At 38.5% G+C, this 24,931-nt stretch overlaps 1 protein-coding gene across 1 annotated transcript in view; it reads left to right on the top strand.

Annotated features, from left to right (window-relative positions):
- LOC123284635 (ubiquitin carboxyl-terminal hydrolase 25-like) overlaps window positions 1-24,931 on the top strand; it is a 95,986-nt gene that overhangs the window by 3,039 nt on the left and 68,016 nt on the right. Inside the window, exons 2-3 of the mRNA XM_070487734.1 lie at window positions 24,050-24,136; window positions 24,760-24,837. Coding sequence (XP_070343835.1) covers window positions 24,050-24,136; window positions 24,760-24,837 — 165 coding nt within the window. The remainder of the gene's footprint in view (window positions 1-24,049; window positions 24,137-24,759; window positions 24,838-24,931) is intronic.

Raw genomic sequence — 24,931 nt, 5'->3', positions numbered from 1 at the left:
CTCAGAAATTTGATACCTAGATTCAGGTCCCAAAGAGGATTCTTGAGGGCAGCAATAGATGGCTTCGTCCCAGGGACCAAATTAATTTATAGCGTGAAGTGAGCTGGATACCATTTACATTAAATGTATCTTTCTGAGTTGAATAAAATATAAAGTTCCTAAGGGCAGGTATTTTGCCTGTTTTGTTTCACCCTGGTTCCTTGCACATAGTACGTTTCAGTAAATATTTGATGAGTGAAGCAGTGTGTGAATGTTTTCTAAGAAGAATGAGAAGTGCAGTAGTTATTTTAGTTCCCTAACTGAATCTCAGATTTAAGATTATTGAGAAACGGTGAAAGCTCAAGACTGCGGACAACTGTTGGAATTTAGGCAGTGTAGTGAAAAGATGGTTGGATCTGTATCACCTTTCTGTGACCTTGGACAAGTCATTAAATGCCTCTGAATCTTCTTTTAAAGCCTTAAAGTTAGTATGATTAGACATTAGCAACTTTTTTAGATCTGCGTGTTCGGTGGAGCTAAGCATACATTTATTCCAGACAGGGAGTTTAAAAAAAAATAGTAGGGGATGGCAGCAGAAGGAATTTTATGGATCAACAATTTTCAGTTAATTACGGGTGGGGGAGGGAGGGGTTAGGTGGGCAGGATTAACCAATCACAGATTAACCAAATTAAGAGTTTAAAACAAAACTTGAAAAATAATACAAACTGGATTCAGAGTAAATTTCTTAGTTAAAATAATGGAGTATTTTCTAATTGAGGTTATCATCTAAAGTTATAGAAATAAAGTAGAGCCTTTCAAGGGACAGTTAACATTTTGTAAATTGCTGTAAACATTATATACAACTGACATTCCGTAGTACTAAATAGTTGGTTATCTTGTTATCAGCATATGCCTTCGTTTGGGCAGAGAGATGGGGAGCCAGCTGCTTATTCCCACCTATTCCTTCCCTTTCTCACCTCATTTTGATTTGTATACTAACATTGTATGCAGCTGCCTTAATGAATTCTCATCAGATCTGATAAATATTCTGTGAGTTTTCTTTACTTTTCTGTGTATACAGTCCATATCATTTGTGAATAATTATCATTCTGACCTCTTCCTTGTCAATATTCAGATTTATTTTTTCATTTACTATTTTTATTGCTTTAGCTAAGATTGCAGAATACTACTAGGATTGATGTTAGTGTCTGTATGTATTGTTTCATTATGATATGGAAATTTCCCTATAGTCCTAAGTTTTAAAAATATTTTGAAATCAGATTTAGATGTTGACTCTTTATCAAATGTCTTCTTTTGTTGTTGAAACGACTGATGTGGTGTTTTATGTGTCAATAAGAACAACAATTGTAATAGATAGCATTTATGGGATATTTACTATGTACTATGTTAAGGAATTGTAATAAGAGCAACAATTGTAATAGATAACGTTTATGGGATATTGACTATGTACGATGTTAAGGAATTGTGCTGAGAGTTTTTTAGACTGTTTTTCATTTCATCTTCCTAACTGCCTTATTAGGTGAGCACTACTTTTTCCCTTCATATTGTGATTGAGGAAACAGTACTAGAGAAGCTAAGAGCTAAAGCAACATTTCACTGCTGGTGTGTGTGAAGGGTGGGCTTTAACTCAGGGCTGTGAGACTCTCGAGCCCCCCATTATGATGGATTGCATTCTGGTAAAATCTCATGTAGTCGTGATGCCTCCAAATTCAATATACTAAATTTTAATCTGGAATTTAATATCTGTATTCTTAAATGAGATTGGTTACACGGTTTGCTTTTGTGTAAGTGGGTAACAAGGTAAAATTAACTCATAAAATTATTAGAAAGCTTTTTGTGTTTTCCTATGTTTTTGGAATTGTTTAATGTAGGATTGGGTTAAACCATTCAAAATTGGGGACATTTAAGCATTTTTTGTCATTCAATCTAAGTGCTTGCTACTTTGAAAGGTTGATGAATATGACTATATCAGGCTGACTTTTTAGAGCAAATTTTAGATGAACTTTCCAAATTTTATCTTTTTTTTAGGTTTTCTACCTCTTCCAGTGTCAATTTTAAAATTGTTTTTTAGATGTGGATTTTATTTCATTTAGCTTTCTCTCCATATAGGTATGTATATGGATCTGATGTTTTCTCTTAAATCTGTGGGTATATAGATAGATCTCTTTCTCATTCCTGTTAGTTTTGTTCTCTTCTCAGTGGTGTTTGCCAGAAGTTGATCTATTTTATTGGTCTTTGCAAAATTCAGCTCTTTGTTTCATTTATAACTTTTGTCTTCTAATTTACTTTTATTTTTCTTTAGTAATTCCACCTTTCTACTCTTTTTGATGGTTATTATTCTTTTTATACTTATATTCAACGTTTAGTGAATTTCCAATCATGTTTAATGAAAAACATTTTGGGCTGTGGATTTTCATCAGTTTTGTTTTGAATTTGAATTTATTTTTTGTTCACTGTTTAAAAGATTTTTTTTGGTTTACTTTCCAAGATGTTGCATTTTTAAAATTGTTAACTTTTAGTTTCCATATACTGTGTTTAGAGAACATGATTTATAATAGTTTTAGAAATTTATTCAGATTTTCTTGGGGCCAGCACCGGGGGCGTAGTGGTAAGTTTGTGCGCTCTGCTTTGGTGGCCCACCGTTCGTGGGTTTGGATCCTGGGCATGGACCTGCACACTGCTCATCAAGCCAGCCTGTGGCAGTGTCCCACATACAAAATAGAGAAAGATCGGCACAGATGTTAGCTCAGGGCCAATCTTCCTCACACACACAGAAAAAGATTTTCTTATGTACATGAGGTTTTAAGGAGCATATGAAAAGGATGGGTATTCTTTGAAAGTTGTAGAGTTTGGGGCCAGCCCCGTGGCCTAGTGGTTGAGTTCGAGAGCTCTGCTTCAGCAGCCCAGGGTTTTGCCAGTTTGAATCCTAGGTGCGGACATGGCATTGCTTGTCGAGCCTTGCTGGGGTGGCATCCCACATGTCACAACTAGAAAGACCCAAAACTACAAATACACAACTATGTACTGGGGGACTTTGGGAGAAAAAGGAAAAATAAAAGTAAAATCTTAAAAGAGAAAGTTATAGAGTTCTTTATTTGTATATTAAATGAACACAGTGTGATTTGAATATTTCATGTTTTTTTCCTTTATCTCTTAAATTCTGAGGGATGTGATATCTCTACTTTTAATATAATTTCATCAAATTCTCTTTGTATTTCTAATGGATCTAATCCAAACTTGTGTGTCTTTGCTGGTGTTTTAGTAGAATTTCATCATTTACATATATGGTGATAATTGATAAATTTTTTTATTGTCATCTGAGTTTCTGTTTATTAGTCTTGTTTTCCCTACTCAGTTTTTTTTTTTTTTTAAAGATTGGCACCAGAGCTAACAACTGTTGCCAGTCTTCTTTTTTTTCCCCCCTGCTTTTTCTCCCCAAATCCCCCCAGTACATAGTTGTCTATTTTAGTTATGGGTCCTTCTAGTTGTGGCATGTGGGACACCGCCTCAGCATGGCCTGACGAGCGATGTCATGTCTGTGCCCAGGGTCTGAACCAGCCTGCTCAGTTTTCATGGATTGATCAGATTTTCCTTGTGTCACCTCCCTTACCCTTTCTTTTTTACAGCCTGTCATGATTTGGAAATCGCTTTCTCATTTCTGCTCTTTTAATTTTAAACAAATATATCTAAACGTATTTTTCTGGTAGAGTCAAAAATTGATAATTAGCTTTCCCTCCTTCCCTCTACTCTCAATAAGATAAAACTTTTTAGCTTATTTTTATTTACAGCATTCCTGATTTTGTTGGGATAATATTGAATGTGATTCTGAATGGTCACTTCTTAAAAAAACAATTCTTTTGTTGAGGTCATATTGGCTTACAACATAGTGTAAATTTCAGGTACACATCACTCTGTTTCTGTTTCTGTATAGACTGCATTGTGTTCACTGCCAACAGTCCAGTTTTTATCCATCACCATGTGTACATGTCCCTTTCCCCCTTTGGCCCTCCTCCCACCCCCTTCTCCTCTGGTAACCACTCATCTGTTCTCTAAATGATGACATTTTAAATTTCTTAGGGTGTACCTTGTGTCAAAAATATTACTTAATTGTGTTACACATTAGCAGTTAGTTTTTAAAAATTATTTTAACTATATGTTTTTCTGTATAGTATAATACTGTTTCATGTTACTCTTTGTTTTTATTGTTGTTGACTCTTCGTGGAAACTTGTATCATTTCCCCTTTGGTTTTGGAATCCAGAAATTTCACTGTGTGTGTGTGTGTGTGTGTGTGTGTGTGGTGTGTTTATCTTTTTAACAGTTCTGCCTAGGATTTTTGATCTGAAAATGTTAGTGTTCTTCTCAGTAAAATTATTGCTTCTACTGTATTCTTTTTTTTCCTTCTATAACTGCATTATTTGATTAGATACCATTCATGTCTTTTCCTTGCTTCAAATTTTATTTTATGATTTCTTTCTCTCCCTTTTTGTCCTATATGCTCAGATAACTTTTCAGTTTGATCATCTATGCTAGTTCTATATTTACTGCCTCCATAGGTGGTCAGATCTTTTGGGGGTTTGTTTTAATAGTATACATTTTTAGTTGGTTCTAAAGTGCATAATAATAATAGAATTATAAACATTGGTTCATAATAGCTGTCCATGAAAATGTTTATGAAATTTCTTATCAATTTTTAATAATAAACACACATGAACCCCCTAGTTAAAACAAAAGCTGCAACTTTGAAGGGAATCTATATCTAATCATAGTCCCCTTATCCCATCCCTCTCTTTTAATTTGAGATTGTAATCATCTTGAATCCTGCGTTCATTCTCCCTTTGGTTTCTTTTTACTGCATCTCTATATGAGTTCTTGAAGGTGTACATTTTTAATTTTAGTTGTTTTAACTTTAGGAACGTTTTTCTACCTCTATATCTAAAAGATATTCACCTCTGTTTTCTACTAAGAAGTTTAAAGATATGTTTGCAACACTTAAACCTTATTCCATCTTTACTTAATTTTTGTACTTGGTGTGAGATAGGGATCCAGTTTAATTTTTGTTATGTATATGATTTATTGTTGTTAGTCGTAGCTTATTGAAAAGTTACTGCTCTCCCTCAATGAACTGACATGCCATCTCTGTCATATAGAGAAGCTTTATGTAAAGTGTTCTTTTTTCCCCGTTGTCTCAGTTTTGTTTCATCATCCATTTTGTGAATAGCATCCTGTCTTCATTGCTGTAGCTTCATAATGATCTCTACTACTGGAAAAGTAAGTGGGCTCCTCCTCTTCCAAGGTTTCATGGCACTTCATTCTTCCTTGGAAATTTTAGAATAATCTTACCAAGTTCTCTGAAAAACTCTTGTTGGAGTTTTTTATTAATTCCATTGAATCTTAGACCAATTTGGGATCATTAACATCTCTACAATATTGAGTCTTCCTATTTGTGAACAGAGTATACTTTTTCCTTTGTTTAGATCTTTCTTCATTTCTGTTATTCAGTTTTAATTTTAACTGTAGAATTCTAACACATCATTTGTCCTAATAGTTGCTAATTTCTTATAACAATTATATGTAGCGTTTTAAAATATTTGTTATTGGTTACTGGTGTGTACAGATGCAACTGGCTTTTGTATGTTGCTCTTATATCAAGCCACCTTGCTAAATTTTTCTATTTTAACACTTTTCCAGAGATGATTTTGGATTTTCTCTGTAAAAGATCATACTGTGAGTAAATCATGAGAGTTTTATTTATTTCCAATTTTTATGCTTGTAATTTCATTTTTTTCTTGTGCTAGATGAGACGTCTAAGAAGTAATAATACTGACTAGAAGCAGTAATAGTAGATATTGTCTTATTGCTGATTTTAAAGGACAGTTCCTTACTTTGGTACCTAAGGCATTTCTAAAGTATTTACACGTGTTAGTTGCAGAAACTCGTATGTTATAAAGAGGGTTCTATTTCTAAAGAACTAAAAGATATTGTAGTATTTTAAATTCTGATGCTTGCACATACTTTTTCCTTTGAGTGCTGGTGACTCTTGTGAAAATTTTCGCTCTAGGCATCCTGGTGTGGAAATAGCTGGTTTGTCAGCCATTTCTCTGTCATCCTAGGGCCTCTAAAGTCAGGCATTGCATTTCTTTTTTATCATGGGCAGTCCTTTCTCTCTTTTCCCAGCGACCACTTCACAATTGTTCATTTCTGCCCTGATATGCTTAGTGTAAGAGTGGTTACAAGAGTCTTTCCCCTGACACTACACACACACTTACTCTCTAATGTCACAGAACTACCATTTTTACTGAAACCCAAGTGGGTTCCTTCCTGGCGAGTTGAATCAGACCCCCACCAGAAGCAGTTGTCACACAAAGTAGGGCATGTTTGCAGCAAAGAGGAGGCCACGCAGAATCATTTCCAAAGTCATGGCATCCCCAACAAAGGGAAGCAGGGGCCTTTTATTTTGGGTGGGAATGAATATTCAAAACAGAGAGGTGGGTATTCGCTTGCGCAGGCTCAGTTGGAAAACATGCTTCCACATACACTGCAGGTTAAGGCAGTAAGGCCTAAGCTCCTCCCAGAGTGGATATTTTAGCATTAAAAATGAGGCAAAGGTCATAGGTCTCTCCCTTGTGCTGGGGCTCAGTCTGCTTCAGGTTGGTTGGTGATTGCATCTCTTAACAGTTAAATGCTTCTGACCCCACCGTTGAGTTCCTTGGAGCAGTGAGTCCCTGACACCATGAGCACTGACTTGCAGCAGTGGCCTGCCTTTTTCCTGCAAATATAAGTGATGAGTATGGTGACATAGCTCATAATAATTGTTGATTTGTGTTATACAGGCACGCCTCATTTTACTGTGCTCTGCCTTATTGTACCTCACAAATATTGCAGGGGGTTTTTTCTTTTTCTTTTTTTCTTTTTTTTTTTTTGGTGAGGAAGATTGGCCCTGAACTAACATCTGTTGCCAGTCTTCTCTTTTTGTTTGAGGAAGATTGTCGCTGAGCTAACATCTGTGCCAGTCTTCCTCTGTTTTGTATGTGGGATGCCGCCACAGCATGGCTTGATGAGCGATGTGCAGGTCTGTGCTTGGGATCCGAACCCGTGAACCCTGGGCCGCAGAGCAGAGTGTGCGTACTTAACCACTATGCCACTGGGTTGGCCCTCAAATACTGTATTTCTTACAAGACCCTCAACCAGCAAAAATATTATGACTCATTGAAGGCTCAGATAATGGTTAGCATTTTTAGCAATAAAATATTTTTTATTTAAGATATGTACATTGTGTTTTTAGACATAATACTCTTGTACACTTAATAGAGTACAGTATACTGTAAACATAACTTTGATAGTCACTGGGAAACCAAAAAGTTCGTGTGACTTGCTTTATTGCAGTATTTGCTTGTTGCAGTGGTCTGGATCCAGACCCACAATATCTTCGAGGTATGCCTGTTTATGAAAGACCAAATCTGGCCTCTGAAAGCCAGTTTTGGAATGTCACTATGCAGTGTGGGTAAGTAGATGATGTGAAAGTTGAATTTATGAAATGACCTCTTGCGTTTATTTTGGCAAACTTGTGTAAGTAATTTTTCTAAGTTTTCTCTCTCTTTTTTCCTCCTTGACTATTTTAATACAGTTTATCTGCTTTGTTTATAGTCTTGGTCTTTCGAGCCACTGAATATTTTAAAATGTACGTTTTCCTTGTTTCCTTAGCCTTGTTCAAACAGGTGTAGATCAGAGCTTATTCTTACAGTGTGATTTGTGGACTATCTTCATTTCCTCTAGTGCTTGCTAAAACTGTAGAATTCTGTGCCTCACCCCAGACCTGTTGTTTCAAGACTCTGATGGTTGGACTACTTTCTTAACAAGAATCAGTGATTCTTCTGCACTTAAAGTTTGAGGAGCACTAGTTGAAAGTATTCTTGAAGATGAGAGTGCCTTAGCACTTGTGTGAATTGATTGCAGAGGTTGAATTATTACAGTACACCCAATTTAACACGCAAGCAGAGTCTCTTTGAACACATTGGCTTTCTTACATTTCGAGTGTTTGTCCCCATGAGTGTACTTACACTGACCTGCTTTTCTGTTGTAAGGGAAATGCCGCCTCCATCAGGCTATCATGGCCACCATCTCTTGGAAACCCAAAGCTTCAGGTGCCCAGGGGACACTGGAACCCTGAACCCAAATAGGGCAAAGTTAGTTGTCTTTTTATTCATTGAATCATATGTCAGGGAGTTGGGAAGCTATTGTACATGCTAAGGTTGCAGTCTCCCTGTTTCTTTTCTTTTTGGGGTCTGTGTGTGTGAATCATTTTTGAAAGATTTTTTTGTGTGTGAGAAACATAGCATATGAGAACTTATGTATACCTCAGAGATACGTAATAAGATTACTGCCCTTTGTACCACCTTAGATGTGAAATAGAACATCTTATTGTTACAGAAGTTTTCTTTGTGCCTCATCTGAACTGTCCCTTCCTTCCACATCCCTCTAGCTGCTATCTTGACTTTTCCAGGTTGATGTTACCATAGTGTAATTTAGAAAATATAAAATGAAAATACCCATTTAAACTGTTTTAATTAGATGAATTTTGGCATATGGAACATTTTTGACACTCCAGAAGATTTTCTTGCATCACTTTTCCCATTTAGTATCCCCACCCTCCCTTTCCAGATAACCACTTATTGGATTTCTATCACAGTAGATCGCTTTTGGCTGTTTTAGGTCTTCACATAAACGGAATCATAAAAATTCCTTTCTTTTTTTTTTTGCATTTGACATTTCTGCTCAGGAAACTGTTTTTGAGATTCAGCCATGTTATTGCATGTGTTAGTAGTTTGTTCCTTTTTATTGCTGAGTAATATCTTATTATATGAATATTTTGAAACTTGTGTAAATATGTACCTATTGGTGAACTTTTGAGTTGTTTCCAGTTTGTGGCTTTTATGAATAATATTGCCACGTGTATGTGTGTAAGCAAGTCTTGAGTAGACATATTTGCATTTCTCTTGGGCAAATACATAGCAGTGGAATTGTTGTAAAATATTGCTAAATGGTTATTTAAAGTGGTGGTATCACTGTCCATTCCCATCAGCAATGTATGAGAGTTCTGGTTGGTCAACATTTTTGGCAGCACTTGATATTGTCAACTTTTATGTTTTAGCCATCTTAGCGAGTATATAGTGGTACCTCATTGTGATATTAATTTGTATTTCTTTAATGGCTCATGGTTTTAAAGTCTTTTCAGGTGCTTATTGGCCATTTTTGGATGATTTTTAAATATTGCTTCTCATACATTTTCCAGTTTTATGTTCTTAAAGGATTAGCAATAACAATAGCTAGTTGTTCTTCCAAGTCTGAAAATGGGAAAAAAGTTGAAGATATTGCTAGAGTTAAAACATTTTAGGAGCAAGTACTGATATGCTCTCGAAACAAAATGAAATTGCACAGTTTTTTCTTCATTTTATTTTTTTTAAACTAATACGTGATAAAAAGGCTCACTGCTGAAGAAGGAAGTCCTTTCTCTTCTTCATACCTCAAACTAGCATTGAGTTAATCTCTTAGATAGTTAATTGTGCACATAAGAGAAATCTCTATGATGTATACTTTGTTCACAGGGTACAAAATACTTTCACACTGTAGTTGGTTTGGAAGTTTGGAAAGGGCCTGGAGGACCAATGGCAGGTGGGAGGAACTGTGGAGAGGTAAGCAATTGGGCAAAGAAAAACTTTTCTTACAGTTTCTGGTCCATGTGAGAATCAGAAAGAAGAGGAGCTCGTTTTGAACTGGAAAGGAAAACACTTCCTGTTTGCTGGGTTTTTATTGGTGCTGTTCAGCCTGGAAGTGGGTGGGGTGGGCGAGCTCCGCTAGGCCTGAGGGCAGGATTGACTTCGAGCTGAGAGCTAAGTCCTCAGAGAAGCAGGAAGGATGTAGAGGAGTAGGGAGAGAGGGACCAGGAATGAAGAACCATTAGTGGCCAGGATCTGTTACTATGGTAACAGTAACGTGAGAACCACTCACATATACACAAGTTGGTGTGTTATAATTCATGCCAGAATACATGCAAGATCAAATGTTTGATTTCTTTGAGGTGGAGCTACAGAAGCGAGTTTGGGCTGGAGGTGTGGGGCTTGCTGTGTCCTCCACTGAAGCATCTGAGCTGGTCTGCGTTTCTCATCAAGTAGGCCCCACTCTTCCCATTAGGCCTTACAGAAAGCCTCTGGGGCAGAACAAGGCCAAGGAAGAGGATTGAAAGGAAACCAGAAGTGATACCACACCTCTCAATCTCAAGTTCGCGTGCCCGATGCACAGCAAGCCAAACACTGAGACATTGCTGTTTGTAGATGGAGACAGATTTTATTCGAATTGGCCAAAATGAGAAGGTGGGAAAGCCCCTGGACAATCTGACTTCCGCAATTCCATGGCTGCTGAGTGCATTCTCCTTCTTCTACAAAACAAACTCACAAATCTTCGAGACCCCTGAGTCACCCCCTCAAGTTAAACAGGAAACAGCAAATTGGTTTAATATCTACAGTGACCCTCAGGTACCCAGCTTCGGCCCAGTCCACTGCCTCAGGTTTAAAATTCCCAGTTTTTGGAGGGCGGAACAGCTCTCTGCACAGGCCTCCTGGGGTCAGTGGACACTCTTTGTGCCTATTCTGGTCACATCATTCAGGTTCTCAGAACTGACTTTTGGGCTTCTTCCCCAGTAGAGCGGGGACTTCCAGTCGGTGATAAGACTGCAGAACTAACGGAACTGACAGTATTTCCGTCCTTGCTGCTGGTGTCAGAGGGAAGGCTCACTGCGTCTGCGCTGCGGGGCTGTGGCTGGATAGATGAAGGTGGCGTAGCTCAGGCTGGAGTCAGCTTTGTGGTTTCTGTGATGTTTGCTGGCTAGGGGCCCAGGCTTCTGGGGACGTGGGGATCAGAGTAGCCCGCCAAGGGCTGGGGTCCCGTGCGAGGAGGTGTGGTGCTAGGGCCCTGTGAACATTGTTGTTGCCATTAGCTTACTTGGCCATCTTGGGGGTTGCCTCAGGCAAATTCTAAACTCAGGGTCTGCAGTTTTTGGATGGAAGTGAATGCCCTTCTGTGCATTCTTGGCTGTGCCTGTGGTGCTCAGGGACCCTTCATACCCCTTGCACTGCTGGAAGAGAGGGTAGAGCTCTCTGGGTTTAATGTGCGAAGGGAGGGGCTGACTAACAGTGCCTCTGTTCCTCCTCTTCCGCCTGTCTTAGGGCCTCAGGGGGCTTTCTGTGGGGGCGAGGGGGAGCGAGGGTGGGAGGTGGTCAGGGAGTGTGGCCAGGAGGTACTGGGAACCTGCTGCCTTTGTCTTTTCCTTACTGACCGTTGTTATATCTTCTATAGATATACCTTGTTATTGAGTTGCAGGGATTTATATATTCTGAATATGTCATTATAAATTATAAATATATTTTTTCTCAGCATGTAGGTTCTTTTCATTTTCTTATTAGTTTCTATGAAGTCAAGTTTTTTAACACTGTTCATTGTACCACTTTTTTTTTTTTTACGGTTAATGCTTTAACAAATTTTTGAAACTTAATTTGCAAAAACTTTTTTCCTGTGTTTTCTTCTAAAATGTTTTATCATTTTAGTTTTTACATATACGTCTGTAATTTATGTGGAGTCCGTTTTTGTGTGTGCTCTGAGGTGGAAGAGTTCAGGTTTATATGAAATAAATGGCCCTTGTGTTATAGTTCATCTTTACTTCTGGATGCACCAGAACTTAACCATCCTACTGTTGGTAAACTATTTGGTTATCTTTTTATGTGTTCATGGACCTTTGAGATTTTTTGTGTGAAATTTACGTTTGTTTCTCTTGTTTGTTTTTTCTTTTGGGTGGTTTTACCTTTTCCTTTTTGATTTGAAGGAGTTCTTTAGTCTACAGATAATTTTTATTTTCTACTTAGATATTTTGAAAATATCTTTTCCCATTTTCAGGTTGTCTTTTTACTCCCTTTATGCTATTCTTTCATGAATAGAAGTTCATTTCAATTTAGTCTCATATGTGATTAGTTTTCTTTATTATTTGAACTTCCATACTCTTTCATTAAGATGGTCTCTCTCTCTCTCTCTTTTTGTTTTTTGGTGAGGAAGATTGGCCCTGAGCTAACATAAGTTGCCAGTCTTCCTCTTTTTGCTTGAGGAAGATTGTTGCTGAGCTAACGTCTGTGCCAATCTTCTGTTTTGTCTGTGGAATGCTGCCACAGCCTGGCTTGATGAATGGGGTGTAGGTCCCTGCTTGGGATTCGAACCACTGAACTGCAGGCCACCAAAGCAGAGTGCTGAACTTAACCACTATGCCACCTGGTGGCCCCAAGATACTCTCTTTTATTGTCCTCTAGTCTTTTTCTTGTTTTGCCTTCAGTATTTGTCTTATTCCACTTGGATTTGAAGTTTGGGCATATTGTTTGCATAGGTGTCCAAATTCATGATTGGAGAACCAGCAACTGTATTGAAAAATTTCTCCTCCTCCTCATTAATGCTCCACCTGATGACAATATTTTTTATCCTTGAATTGGGACTTTTTAAAATAGGTCTCAGGGACTCTCCCTTGAATTAAAGTATTTTTCATTATAGTTTTACTGAAGTGTGCGTAAACGTAAACGAGGCATAAATTTATTATGTTTTATTATATAGCTCTTATGCACCAAGATCAAAACCCAACTAATAACTTAGATATAACCAAAACTAAAAAATTAGTAAAATTTGGAAGAATAAGGTTAACTTAATTTTAACAGAATGGTAGTGTTTTACAGAAGCTAATTTGGCACTTCCAACTTCAGCCAAGGAAATTAATATATGTGCATCAGGATAGTCTTGTAATAGTTATTGTTAAAGTTTGGGAGTAGATTTTATTGCCATTGTCGTCCACTTTACGTCTGTGACCCTGGTACTCAGTTGACAGCCATTGTCTTAGAGTGAGGTTCTCAGCCTTTTTGTTGCAGTTTTCACAGATGTGCCTTCAGGTTTGGTCATAGTTTAAAACTTTTTTTTATTTTTTGCTATACCTCAGTATAGTAGTCCCATTTTATCCGCAGTTTTGCTTTCCATTGTTTCAGTTATCCACGGTCAACCGTGGTCCAAAAGTATTGAGTGGAAAATTCCAGAAATAAACAATTCATGTTTTAAATTGTGCATCATTCTGAATAGCCTGATGAAGTCTCACTCCATTTCACCTGAGATGTGAGTCATTCCTTTGTCCAGCATATCCACACCATATATGCTACCCACCTCTAGTCACTTAGTAGCTGTGGGTTATCAGATTGATGGTCGTGGTATCACAGTGCTTGTTTTCAAGTAACCATGATTTTACTTAATAATGGCCCCAAAGCGCAAGAGTAGTGAGGATGCAATTCGGATATGCCAAAGGGAAGCTTTAAGTGAAAAGGTAAAAGTTCTCAACTTAATCAAGAAAAGAAAAAAATCTTATGCTGAGGTTGTTAAGATCTTGGGTGACTTTTATTATGCCATATTGTTATAATTGTTCTATTTTATTATTATTGTTAATCTCTTACTGTGCCTAATTTATAAATTAAACTTTATTATAGGTATGTATGTATAGAAAAAAACCAGTATATATATGATTTGCTACTGTCTGTGGTTTCAGGCATCCACTGGGGGTCTTGGAACGTATCTCTCACAGATAAGGGGAGACTACTGTAAATGTGCTGTAATTATTGCTGTATCTCTCAAGCAGAATGTTGAACTGAACAGGTTGTGTGGTTTAGTGTAGAGTGGGATACAGATGATCCTCAACTTACTATGTTTCTACTTAGGATTTTTCGACTTTCATTGGTGTGAAATTGATAATGCATTCAGTAGAAACTGTACTTTGAATTTTGAATTTTGATCTTTTCCCAGGCTAGCGGTATGTGGTACACTCCTCTGTTGTGACGTTGGGCAGCGGCAGCGAGCCACAGCTCCCAGTCAGCCACGCGATCACGAGGCTGATAACACTTACAACAGTCCTGAACCCATAAACCATTATGTGTTTCGCTTTCAGTACGATACTCAATAAATGACATGAGATATTCAACACTTTGTTATTAAACAGGATTTGTGTTAGAGGATTTTGCCCAACTGTACACTAATGTGTACTATTTAGTCCTTTTTTCTGGTCACTGTTACAAGGTTCCTGTAACTCTTGAAATTTACTGTCTTTTGTATGCTAACGAGAAAACTTTTGGTTGGAGGACAAGATAGCTTCAGGAGAGGGGCCGGACCTCAGAAAAACCAACCACTGTGATTAGAGGGTTAGAACTTTCAGCCGGTTCCCCAGTCCAGGGAGGGGAGAGGGGCTGGAGAGTGAGTTCAGTCACCAGTGGCTAATAATTTCAATCAATTGTGCCTACATAATGAAATCTCTGGTGCTTTATATACTTTTAATAAGTGCATAGTAAATGAGAGTTCTAGGATAGAACTTTGCATGTATGGTTAACTTTTTTCCTTCCTAATTTTTTCTGATGTTTAGTCTCCTAAGAATACAGAATTACATCATTAATATATTGTTAGAATACAAAAATTGCTTTTAAGGAAGTTAGATCAGTAAGGGTCCAGTTAGGACACAGAAAACACACAATAATTTGGACAGGGAAAGTTTAATACGATTCACTAGTAACGGTGATTGGCTACTAAAGACTAAAAACTCTAGAGAAGAAAAGGAGGAGTAAATTTTGGAGAGGTCCTCCACAAGCCCTGAGGCTCAGATTCAGGTTTTGTTGGAGAGGTTGTGATTGAAGCCCACTGGATAGCGGGCAAGTTTGCTGAGGTGCTGGAGGTGGGGACACTTCTGCCAGTTGCTGTTTTATGGGTCCAGGAAAGAAAGTGATATAGAGCGTATGCTTTTTTACACCTAGCATTTTATCTAGATGAATGGAGTTTCTGATAGTCTGGAGGGTGTGTTATGTGTGTAATTAGTATGACCAAAAACTATATTTGCTGTAAGGAATTGTTTGTGACAGATGTAGCTGCTAGGAATCGTATAGTGTTGTAGTTTATTTTGTTTTATTAGTATAGGGATTTTATTTTTGGACTGTAAGTTAATTATGAAAATTTAAGTATGGAAACTAGAGATATGTAAAGATTTAATTGGATGAGAGAGATATATTAGGAATCAGTCAGATTATTAGCATCAAAAATAAGTTAAATATGTTTTGTCTAAACTGCTGATGTCATAGTTCAAGGATGTCATTTGATTCACAAAACTTTTTTTTACCCACGTTTTCCAGAATATAGGCGCTCTAATTTAAAAGCACACTGTTCCAAAAGCTTTTACAAATTGGGTTTTTGAAACTCAAAATGCATGTTCCCATAGAAACCATGTTTCATCATGTTGGGTTCTTATTTGGCCTGGAAATGTATTTAATTCTGTATGGACTTAGCTTATAGTGCAGTGAAACAATATTTTTTGCATGTAGAGTTTCTACTTATGATGCATTCTTTTGTCTACTAGTTAATAGGGATGGGGGATTCTCTTAGGGGCATGGACATTATGTGGATGTTAGATTGGTTGAAGGGTTGAGGTGGCAGGTGGGGTATGAACTCTGAGGTGAGGAAGGATGGAAACAAACATTTACTGAGGACCAGCTATGTCCATTGCTCTTTGCTGCCTGTTTCCCGTAAAGCATCTCATTTCTTTACTTTTCTTCCTTTTTCTTTTTTTTGGATTATGTGAATGCTTAAAGATTGTTTGTAGCTCTGGGATTCTGTAAAAAGGTAGGAAAAGGTTTTTTAAATTCAGAAATTCTGGCATTTCTAAGTCTAAATGTAAATAGTGAAGTATAAAAAAGCACATCTTGGGGCTGGCTCTGTGGCCGAGTGATTAAGTTTGGGTGCTCCGCTGCGGCAGCCCAGGGTTCAGATCCTGGGCGTGGACATGGCACCGCTCGTCAGGCCACGTTGAGGCGCCGTCCCACATCCCACAACTAGAAGGACATGCAACTAAGATATACAACTATGTACGGGGGGTTTGGGAAGATAAAGCAAAGCAGAAAAAAAAAAAAAGAAGATTGGCAACAGTTGTTAGCTCAGGTGCCAATCTTAAAAAAAAAAAAAAAAACTACCTGCTTCGTTTATATTAAAAAAAGAGTACATCTTCAGATTTTTACACCCAGAGGAATATATGATTAATTTACTTTAACACTGACGTGCTGTTAACCCAAAAAGGTTGAGATAAACCTTGGCTCTGTGCCAGTAGGAAGTACAAGGTACCCCAGCCATTCATGAGATAGCTCTTTGGGGTATTTGCAGTGGAGAATTTCAATAATATTGTCCTGTGCACTCACCTTCAAGCAGGATTGACAGGACCAGAACTAAGAAAGGAAGCCTTCTGGGAAATTCTAGATAGACTGTAGGAGAGTGTAGAAAGTTTGTTTAGTAAGTGGGCCTGATTTAGGTATGCCTCTTGTTCCTGTCTCCAGTAATTAGTACCTCTTTCTTGTGGATGAGTTCAAGCCCTGTGATCTGACTTAGTCCACTTATCCTCTGTAAACTCTGCTATGTTCATTTATTCAGTCAATATTTATTGAGTGCCTACCACGTGCCAGCACTGGTACTAGTTGCCAGGACTACAGTGATGAGTGAAATAGACAGACTGTGCTCCTTTTGGTGATTAACCGTAGTATATTATTATAATGTGGTGAGTGCCAGGAGAACCTCTAACCTTAACAGAAGGCAACTGAATATACACAGATCTTTGAATTAGGAAGCAGAGTGGTATTTTGTAGACCCTGAATAAAAGTTAGAGGGAAGAGGAAGATGGGAAAGTAGTACAAGGTGAGGCTAGAGAGAGCCGCAGCCTGCAGACAGCCCGTTAGGCCATGATAAGGATTGTACTGCAGGAAAATTCTCAGAGAGTTCACGGAATATTACATGTGAAGGGAAATGAAAGATCACGTTGTCCTCCTTAAAATGAGAGATAAAAATAAAAGACAAGCCTCGGGAAATAAAAGTTTTTTGTTTTTGTTTTTTGCTTATAGCTTTTAGCTGGCCAGGGGCAGGTTTGGGGCTTACGAAGAGCTATTCGAAGGACACGTGTACTAGGAATTATCTGTCAACGAAGTTTGGGGATTTCTTGTTATGGTGAGATAATACCAACTAGGGCAGTTTAGTGTTATCAGGTAGACGCAGAAGGTATTTGTGGAAACAGATGTGCGTATGGTTATGTACTTTAAAGGCAGTGGTGTTATTAATCCTTTCATTGATAGGTAACTTTGACCTGCTTACCACTCAGTGCCGGAAATACTTTAGTCTTTAGTGCATATGATTCGAAGTTTAAGAATGCCTTGGGATTGTCTATCTCATTGGGGTTTTTTCTTTTTTCTAAGAGAATTTGAAAGTTTTTTTAGAGGTCATTCTAAGAGTTGCCTTTTTTTCCCCTGAAGAGGGAGACCTTTGACTTTGTTTCTTTTGCGCTAAACCAAGTTTTATGTATATTTGGAAATGCAGTTAAAGGAACCAATGACTGACTTATGAGGCATTCACCTCTTAACACAGAAAGCTTTCCTGCCTTCTAGTCAGCAGTGCTCCAGTCTTCTCGTACCGCTATCTAAGTGTTTTACATCAACATGGTAGGGGATTTTTCCACCGCTTACATTTTTTACTGCATCTTTAATCTTCAAAATCAGGTACCGTAGAGGAGAGAAAATATGGAAAGGACATGGGCTGTGGGATTTGAAAACCCTGTTTTCATTGCTGTCTCTGCACTTGTTCATCTCTTGAAGCCCGTTAGCTATAAAATGAGAGGAACTTCCTAGAGGGTGTGTGTGCATGTGCACATTTGCATGTGTCAAATGAGATTATATGCTGGGAACACTTAAAGCAGAGTCTGGCATACAGCAAGAGCATAATTGCTTATCTTTTTCCTTGGCCTAAACCAGTGATCCCCTATTTTTGATCCTCAAAAAGTTATACCGATGTTAAATATTCTGCAGTCTTTACTGAAACAGATTTAAAACAGACCCAACATTAAGTAGGGTCAACTGAGGGAGGAAAGAATTTCAATGAAACCCTCTGATCTTTAATTTATATTGAAATTACTGATGTCTCCTTCTCCCTGGAGTGTATACTACTGTCTTTTCCACAGAGTAGGCACTTAAGGATGTCATCATGTAGTAAAAATTACTTTGAAGAAGGAATCTGAAGGTCTGTAGGTAGTCTTGGCTTGTTCCTTATTGATTTTTGTGGTATTTGCAAGCCACTGAATCTCTTTGAACATTGTGCCTTGCCCTTCTTGGTTGAGCAGTGTGTTAAACAACAAAAAATTCAGCTCAGGGGGCTGGCCTGGTGGTGCAGCAGTTAAGTTCACGTGCTCGGCTTCGGCGGCCTGGGATTTGCTGGTTTGGATCCTGGGCACAGACCTACACACCGCTTGCTCATCAAACCGTGCTGTGGCAGGCATCCCACATATAAAGTAGAGGAAGATGGACACAGGTGTTAGCTCAGGGCCAGTCTTCCTCAGCAAAAAACAGGAGGATTGGTGGTAGATGTTAGCTCAGGGCTAATCTTCCTCAAAAAAGAAAACAAGGAAAAGAAATTCAGCTCAGTCGATTTAAAAAGTCAAATTGACTTTATTGAGCAATTTATTATTGGGCCATAGTTCTTAGCCATAAAATAAATAGGTGTGCCAGAAGGTGACATGCTTGACTCTTTAGAATTTAAAGATCCCGTTAGCTAAGACTTTGGGTTTTTTGGAGCCAAATTAATGTGTAAAAAGAGTGTGCTGCTGGGTTGAGGATTGTGTGTGTTTTACAGTATACCTCGTTGCATGGAAGTTTTCTTGAGGTTGGCAGGTGGCCTGGTGTCAATCTAACCTGTTCCGTGACCACCTTCTCCTGACAGGAGTCTTTGAGTTAGGTGATGAACTCTCTAACAGCCTTTAAATACTTGATCTGTGCCCATGATTTTTGTGATTTTTTGACTTCAGAGATTCCCGTTAGCCTTTGTCTACATGAAACAAGACAGACAGGTGCACCTTAATGTTTCGGCAGTAACCAAGAGATGTTACTGTTCCTGGCCAAGAAAAGGCCCTGTGTGCAAAACCAGCAGTTCCCAACATTGGAACCTGAGACTGGGGAACGACTGAACCAACAGACCTCAACAAATGGGGACTGTGGACTGATTCCAAAAAAATGGGGAAGTGCACTTGCTGCTAGCAGTTCCCACCGTGGAATCTGGGGAAGGATCCCAAACAAATGGGGAACTGCAGACTAAACCACCAGCAGTTCCCAACACGGAATCTGGAAACATAACCAAGGGCTAGAGTTTCCAATCAAATAGGGAATTGTGGTCCAAACTGCTAGCAGCTCCCAACGTGGAACTAGTGATTCTAGACAAATGGGGAACTAACTGGAAAGCCAGTTAGATTGGGAGCTCAGTGCAAAGAGAGCCGAGCTCAGAACCCAGAGGGAACTTACTCACAGCCCTTGGAAATGGTGAGAAAGACAGTGAACTCAAAAACGGGTTTGCAACTACCATGCCTGTGTTTCTTGTTGTCCCTGCATGCCACTGGAAGTCTCCTTTAGTTCTGCTGCTGCCACCAAATCTTCTAAACAACAAAAAATTCAACTGAGTAAATTTGAAAGAGCAAATTGGCTTTATTGAACGATTCATGAATCAGGCAGCATCCTGTCTACCAAATAGAAAGGAGCTCCATAGAGTTGGAAAAGAAATGATTTTAAAGGCAGAGAGGGAGGGGACAAAAGGCAATTATTACCAAAGAATGCATTGTTTTAGGCAAGGTTGCCCTCCTAAGGGGAATGGAAGTGGTCTGTCAGTGGATAACCCACTAGGGCTGACCAGGAAATTCTGTGTTGACTGGTCCAAGGTTACATTCCTGGGGAGTTGAAACTGCAAATTAGGTTAGGTATTAAGTCTTGGTTTTCTGACTGTGGGGCCTTAACATTAGTGACTCCATTTTGGGCCTGCTGTCTCCTTATTTATTTATTTAGGAAGATTGGCCCTGAGCTGACATCTGTTGCCAACTTTCATTTTCTCCCCAAAGCCCCAGTAGTACACAGTTGTATATCCTAGTTGTAAGTGACTCGAGCTCTTCTGTGTGGGTTGCTGCCACAACATGGCTTGATGAGCCATGCTAAGTCCGTGCCCAGAATCTGAAGCTGCGAACCCGAGGCCGCTGAAGCAGAGCGAGTGAAATTAACCATTCGGCCACAAGGCTGGCCCCTGCTGCCTTCTTTTTAACAAGTGTGAATATGTTGCACCCACCTCCTTATGCTTATTAGATATGAAATCTGTACAAGGAAGACCTCAGAGCTCAGAAGAGGAGCTCTAGACATGCAAGTGGGTTGGATCCACCTTGGATCCCAAATTGCTAGTCAAGGAGGAGAGAATCATATGCAGGACATTTTCAGTTGAGGATCAGGGTGTATCACAGACCAGAAGTTTGGTAAATAGGAAAGTGCAAACCTTGAAAGAAAGACCAGGGTCTTAATCACAACAGAAATAACAGCAATAAAAACATATGATTACGGGAAATGAAGGTGCAGGTTTTCAAAGACAGGAAAAGCACAGCTGTAAGATGCCAATAACAAAGGGGAAAACCTTACAAATGAGGTGGTTTTTCTGCCATAAACTGAGAATTTTTCTCATAGGTCACCTCTTTCGATTTCTCTCCCATTTCTTGGTAACTTAGCTGAGAAAGTTCTTTCACCTTCTCTCCTTCCTGCTCAGCCTTCTTTGGCACCTTAATCCTTTTCTCTTCATTGTTTCATTTTCAGTCAAAATTCATGCGGTCATAAAACTATGCTAGAGATACATCTGGATTATTTTTTTTCCTAGGTTTTAGCTGACTTAATCGTGAAAGATGGTAAACTACCAAACCATAACAAAATTTCAAAGATGTTGCTTTTCTTGATAAAATACTCAGTGTTCTTATTGCACTCTGTATCGGTCAACTAACATCATAAGAGCTCACTCCAAAAGTTGGTGACATACCAAAATATTATCATCACGTTCACAGATTTGTGGGTTGATTGGAGTGGCTCTTCTCTACAAGCGCCTCATTCTTCTGGGGCAAGTGGGCTTCCCAGGTCATGTTCTTCTTAAGGAAGAAGATGAAGAGGGCAAGCCCAACCATGTAAGCACATTTCATGTTTGCTTGCATGCTGTCTGCTATTATGTCATTGGTCAAAGTGTGTCACATGGTCAGGCTCCTCAATGCAGCAAGGAAATATATGGTATCTCTAGTGAGAGAAAGGGAAAAGTTGCAAAAGGTGTGAGAGCAGAGATGGGAGAATTGGGAGTCTAACAGGCCCTGTAATGTTTTCTGGGTTTTACATTTGTATTTACATTTCATCTTGTCATTAATGTATATGTATACTATTTTGTATCCTACCACTTCAGCTTAATGCGATTTTGTAAAGATAACCTTCTATATAGATTCACTACTTAAAAATATACAGTTGTTTGGATTTGTCCATCTGTATCAAAATCTTTTGAGATGCTTATTAAAAATACAGATTTATTAGCCTTAACTCACACCCTCCTGGAATCACAGTCTCTGGGGTGGGGCCGGGGAATCATCATTATTAGAAAACTCATCAGGTCATTCTTCTGTACATTAAAGTTTAGAATGTCTTCCTTAGTGGAAGGACATTTGCATCTTTTTTCATTTTTCTAGCATTATAAATAACAGCCAGCGACGTTTGTACAAATGAGTAGTTTCTTTGGGGTATTCAATAGTCTTTCCCGATGCACGATTGAATAATTCGCAGTTGAGGAAAATAATGGTCTGTGTAAAGGATGGAGTTTGGAGTGCTGGTGGTGGTGAAATTGCAAACAGGCTTATAAAATCTTTCAAGTATTTTATGTTCACTAAAATAAAGCCTTGAATTAGATAAGGGGAATTTCTGTAAAATTTTTATACATCTTTAATTTGTAATGTTGGGTATTATGTAACTTAGTCATGGTTCTGTTGCTTAGTTATTGTAAACTTTTTAAAAGAAAGTAGAAAAGTTGACAAGTTTAAAAAGAATTTTATTTTTCTTGTATTTCAGCCCTGGAAATTTGGCAATTTGGTTCTTTTATTCAACTATTTTGATTCTTCTTGGCATTTATATGACCTTGTTTATGTACTTTATTATCTATTTTATTGTTAGATAGTCTTGGTTATCTCAACTCTTTAATAAGATTTTTATGGAAATGAAAATTCATTGATGGCATGGCAGATAGTGCCAATGCCTATGCAATATACGTTCTTTCTTTTCCCTAACAAACAGAGCCTTGATTTCATCTTCAGAGTGGCTTTTTGCGTTGCTGAAAAATACATTTCCCAACCGCTTTTGCACTTATGAGTGGCCAGGAGGCTTTGTTCTGTTCAGTGAGGCTTTAAGTGGAAGTCGCCAGAAAGGGCTTGATAAAGAAGGCAGAATCATTTGGTAGACACCTTTTGTCCTTTGCCCTTCCCTTTGTCCTACCTAGAACTTGGACAGGATGCTGGAGGAGGAGACATGGAGTGACAGACACTTGCTGAATGTCATATATAGGAATGTTTAGTGGGAAGACAGAAGGAGCTTAGATCTTTGATATCTTGTGGGCTGTCCTTATCAGATCTGGACTGCCCACCTCCAGTCTAATTATATTAGGAAAAGACACTGCAGTATGTTGAAGCTACTATTTAGATGGGACTCTGTTACATGTAGCTGAATATAATTTGTAACTTATATGTGTGGCTTTTGTAAAAGATATCTCGACTATGTTCTCTCAAACCTGACTTTCAAATTGCTTTTATTTATTTATTTTTTTCATTTCATTTTCTAATTTCTTTAGGACCCTTCACTTCTGAATGTATATACATTATGCATGTTTAAATTGTCAAGCATGTTTTGAAACACACATTTTACAATCCTGACATCAACAAATCTGTATGCATAACATTTTAAAACTTTATATTTTGAAGTAATTTCAAATTTAAAGTTGCGAAATTAGTACAGAGAACTTCCCATAACTTTTTTCCTGAACCATTTGAGAGTAAGTTGCAGACATCATGTCCCTTTACCTCCTGAAATACTTCAGGGTGTATTTCCTAAGAAAAAAGATATTTTCTTAAATAACTATAGTGCATTATCAAATTCAGGAATTTAATATTAATAAAATATCATTACTAAGCAGTCCGCATTCGTCTTTCTCCAGTTGTCCGAATAATATCCTGTATTGCGTTTAGTTTGAGATGTACTGTGGTCTCCTGCAGTACCTTTGGTTACCATGCCTTTTTGGTCCCCTTTAATCTGGAAACTTGTCCTTTGTCTGTCATGATATAGACATTTTGAAGATAACACAATAATTATTTTGCGAAATGTTCCTAGTTTGGATGTCTGATACTTCCTCAAGATTCGATTCAGGTTATGGTTTTTGGCAGGAAAACCACGGGTGATATTGTCTTCTTGGTGTATTGTATCATATCATATCAAGAGGCACACGCTGTCAGTCCCATTATTGGTAATATTAGCTCTGATCACTTGGTTGAGTTGGTATCTGTTAGATTTCTTCAGTATAAATTTACTTTTTCTCCCTTTATAATTTGTAGGAAGAATTTGAAACTGTGTAACTATACTGTTTCTCATTAAACTTTCACCCCGTAAAATTCTTACTGAGATGACTGTAAAACATTTTCAAGAAAGATTTCTGCAGATCCTTTCATTCTAGTGACGACTTGTCTTCCAGATCATATCCCTTGAGCTTGCATTATGTCGTGGTGCTGTCTTACAGTTTTTGGGAACTTGTTTTGAGAAATACAGAGATGTAGGGAGGAACATGGTTCTTAATTAGGGAAGTTCAGGGAAGGGTTTGGTAGTGGGATGCTATCCCCCCAATAGAGTGTAATAGATTATATGGTACATAGACCAGTAGACTGTAAACAGATCTGAAGCAAATGGGGGCAAATGATCAATTCTGTTTAGGATCTTTTATGACGGATGGGAGGATGAGATGGTCCTCTTTTTCCTCAGACAGATCGTAGGATGCCAGTGATATAATATACTCACCTAGTGCATGGCCTGCCAAAAGCGTGTCTTTTTCACATATCCCAGGGGCCTGGATGCTGGCTGTCCATAGGGACAGGGAGAGATTACCAGAGCTGCCTCGATCTCCATCACTGGTTCCATGCCCTAGTTAAAGTAAGCCAATGGATACTTGTTTCCTTAGTTTCTCAGGGTTAGCCTCATGCTAACCACTCCTTTTCTTGTTGGGTGGCATAAATGAGGTGGTGAAGAATGGACCAGAAATTGTTAATTCAGTAAGACTTCTTCTTGGGAAGTAATGTAGAAGTTCCCTTTTGGAAACATGAAAATGGAATAAGGGCTCCCCACAGCATGGTCCCTTCTTCCTAAAAGAATGAAATTTGTTCAGTCTCTCTCAAGTTTGTTTGTTTTTTCTTTTTGAAGAAGATTAGCCCTGAGCTGACATCTGCTCCCAATCCTCTTTTTGCTGAGGAAGACTGGCCCTGAGCTAACATCTGTGCCCATCTTCCTCCACTTTATATGCGGGACGCCTACCACAGCATGGCTTGACAAGTAGTGCTATGTCTGCACATGGGGTCCAAGCCAGTAAACCCCGGGCCGCCAAAGCAGAGTGTAGGAACTGAACTGCTGTGCCACCAGGCCTGCCCCTGATTTTGTTTTTCTTTTTTACTCTAGTTTATTTTGTTTTCTGTTTGTTTGCCCAAAGGTCATTTATTTTCTTGTCCTTGTATATTTTCAGATTTCAGAGTGTAATGATTTTGGTTTTTCCTCTCTTCTAGCACCAGCAGACATTTTTGAATCAGCTGAGAGAAATTACTGGGATCAACGATGCCCAGATACTACAGCAAGCTTGGAAGGTATGGCCTCTGTTTTATGACCTACAGTTGTGTTACACCCTCATCTCTACTGCCTGCCATATTTGAAAGTTGAGTTTTTTAGTTATACTGTGTG

Source organism: Equus asinus, chromosome 17 (assembly GCF_041296235.1).
Source record: "Equus asinus isolate D_3611 breed Donkey chromosome 17, EquAss-T2T_v2, whole genome shotgun sequence".
Lineage (NCBI taxonomy): Eukaryota > Metazoa > Chordata > Mammalia > Perissodactyla > Equidae > Equus > Equus asinus.
Note: the sequence above shows the minus strand (reverse complement) of the source record. Positions and strands in the feature narration are given on the sequence as shown.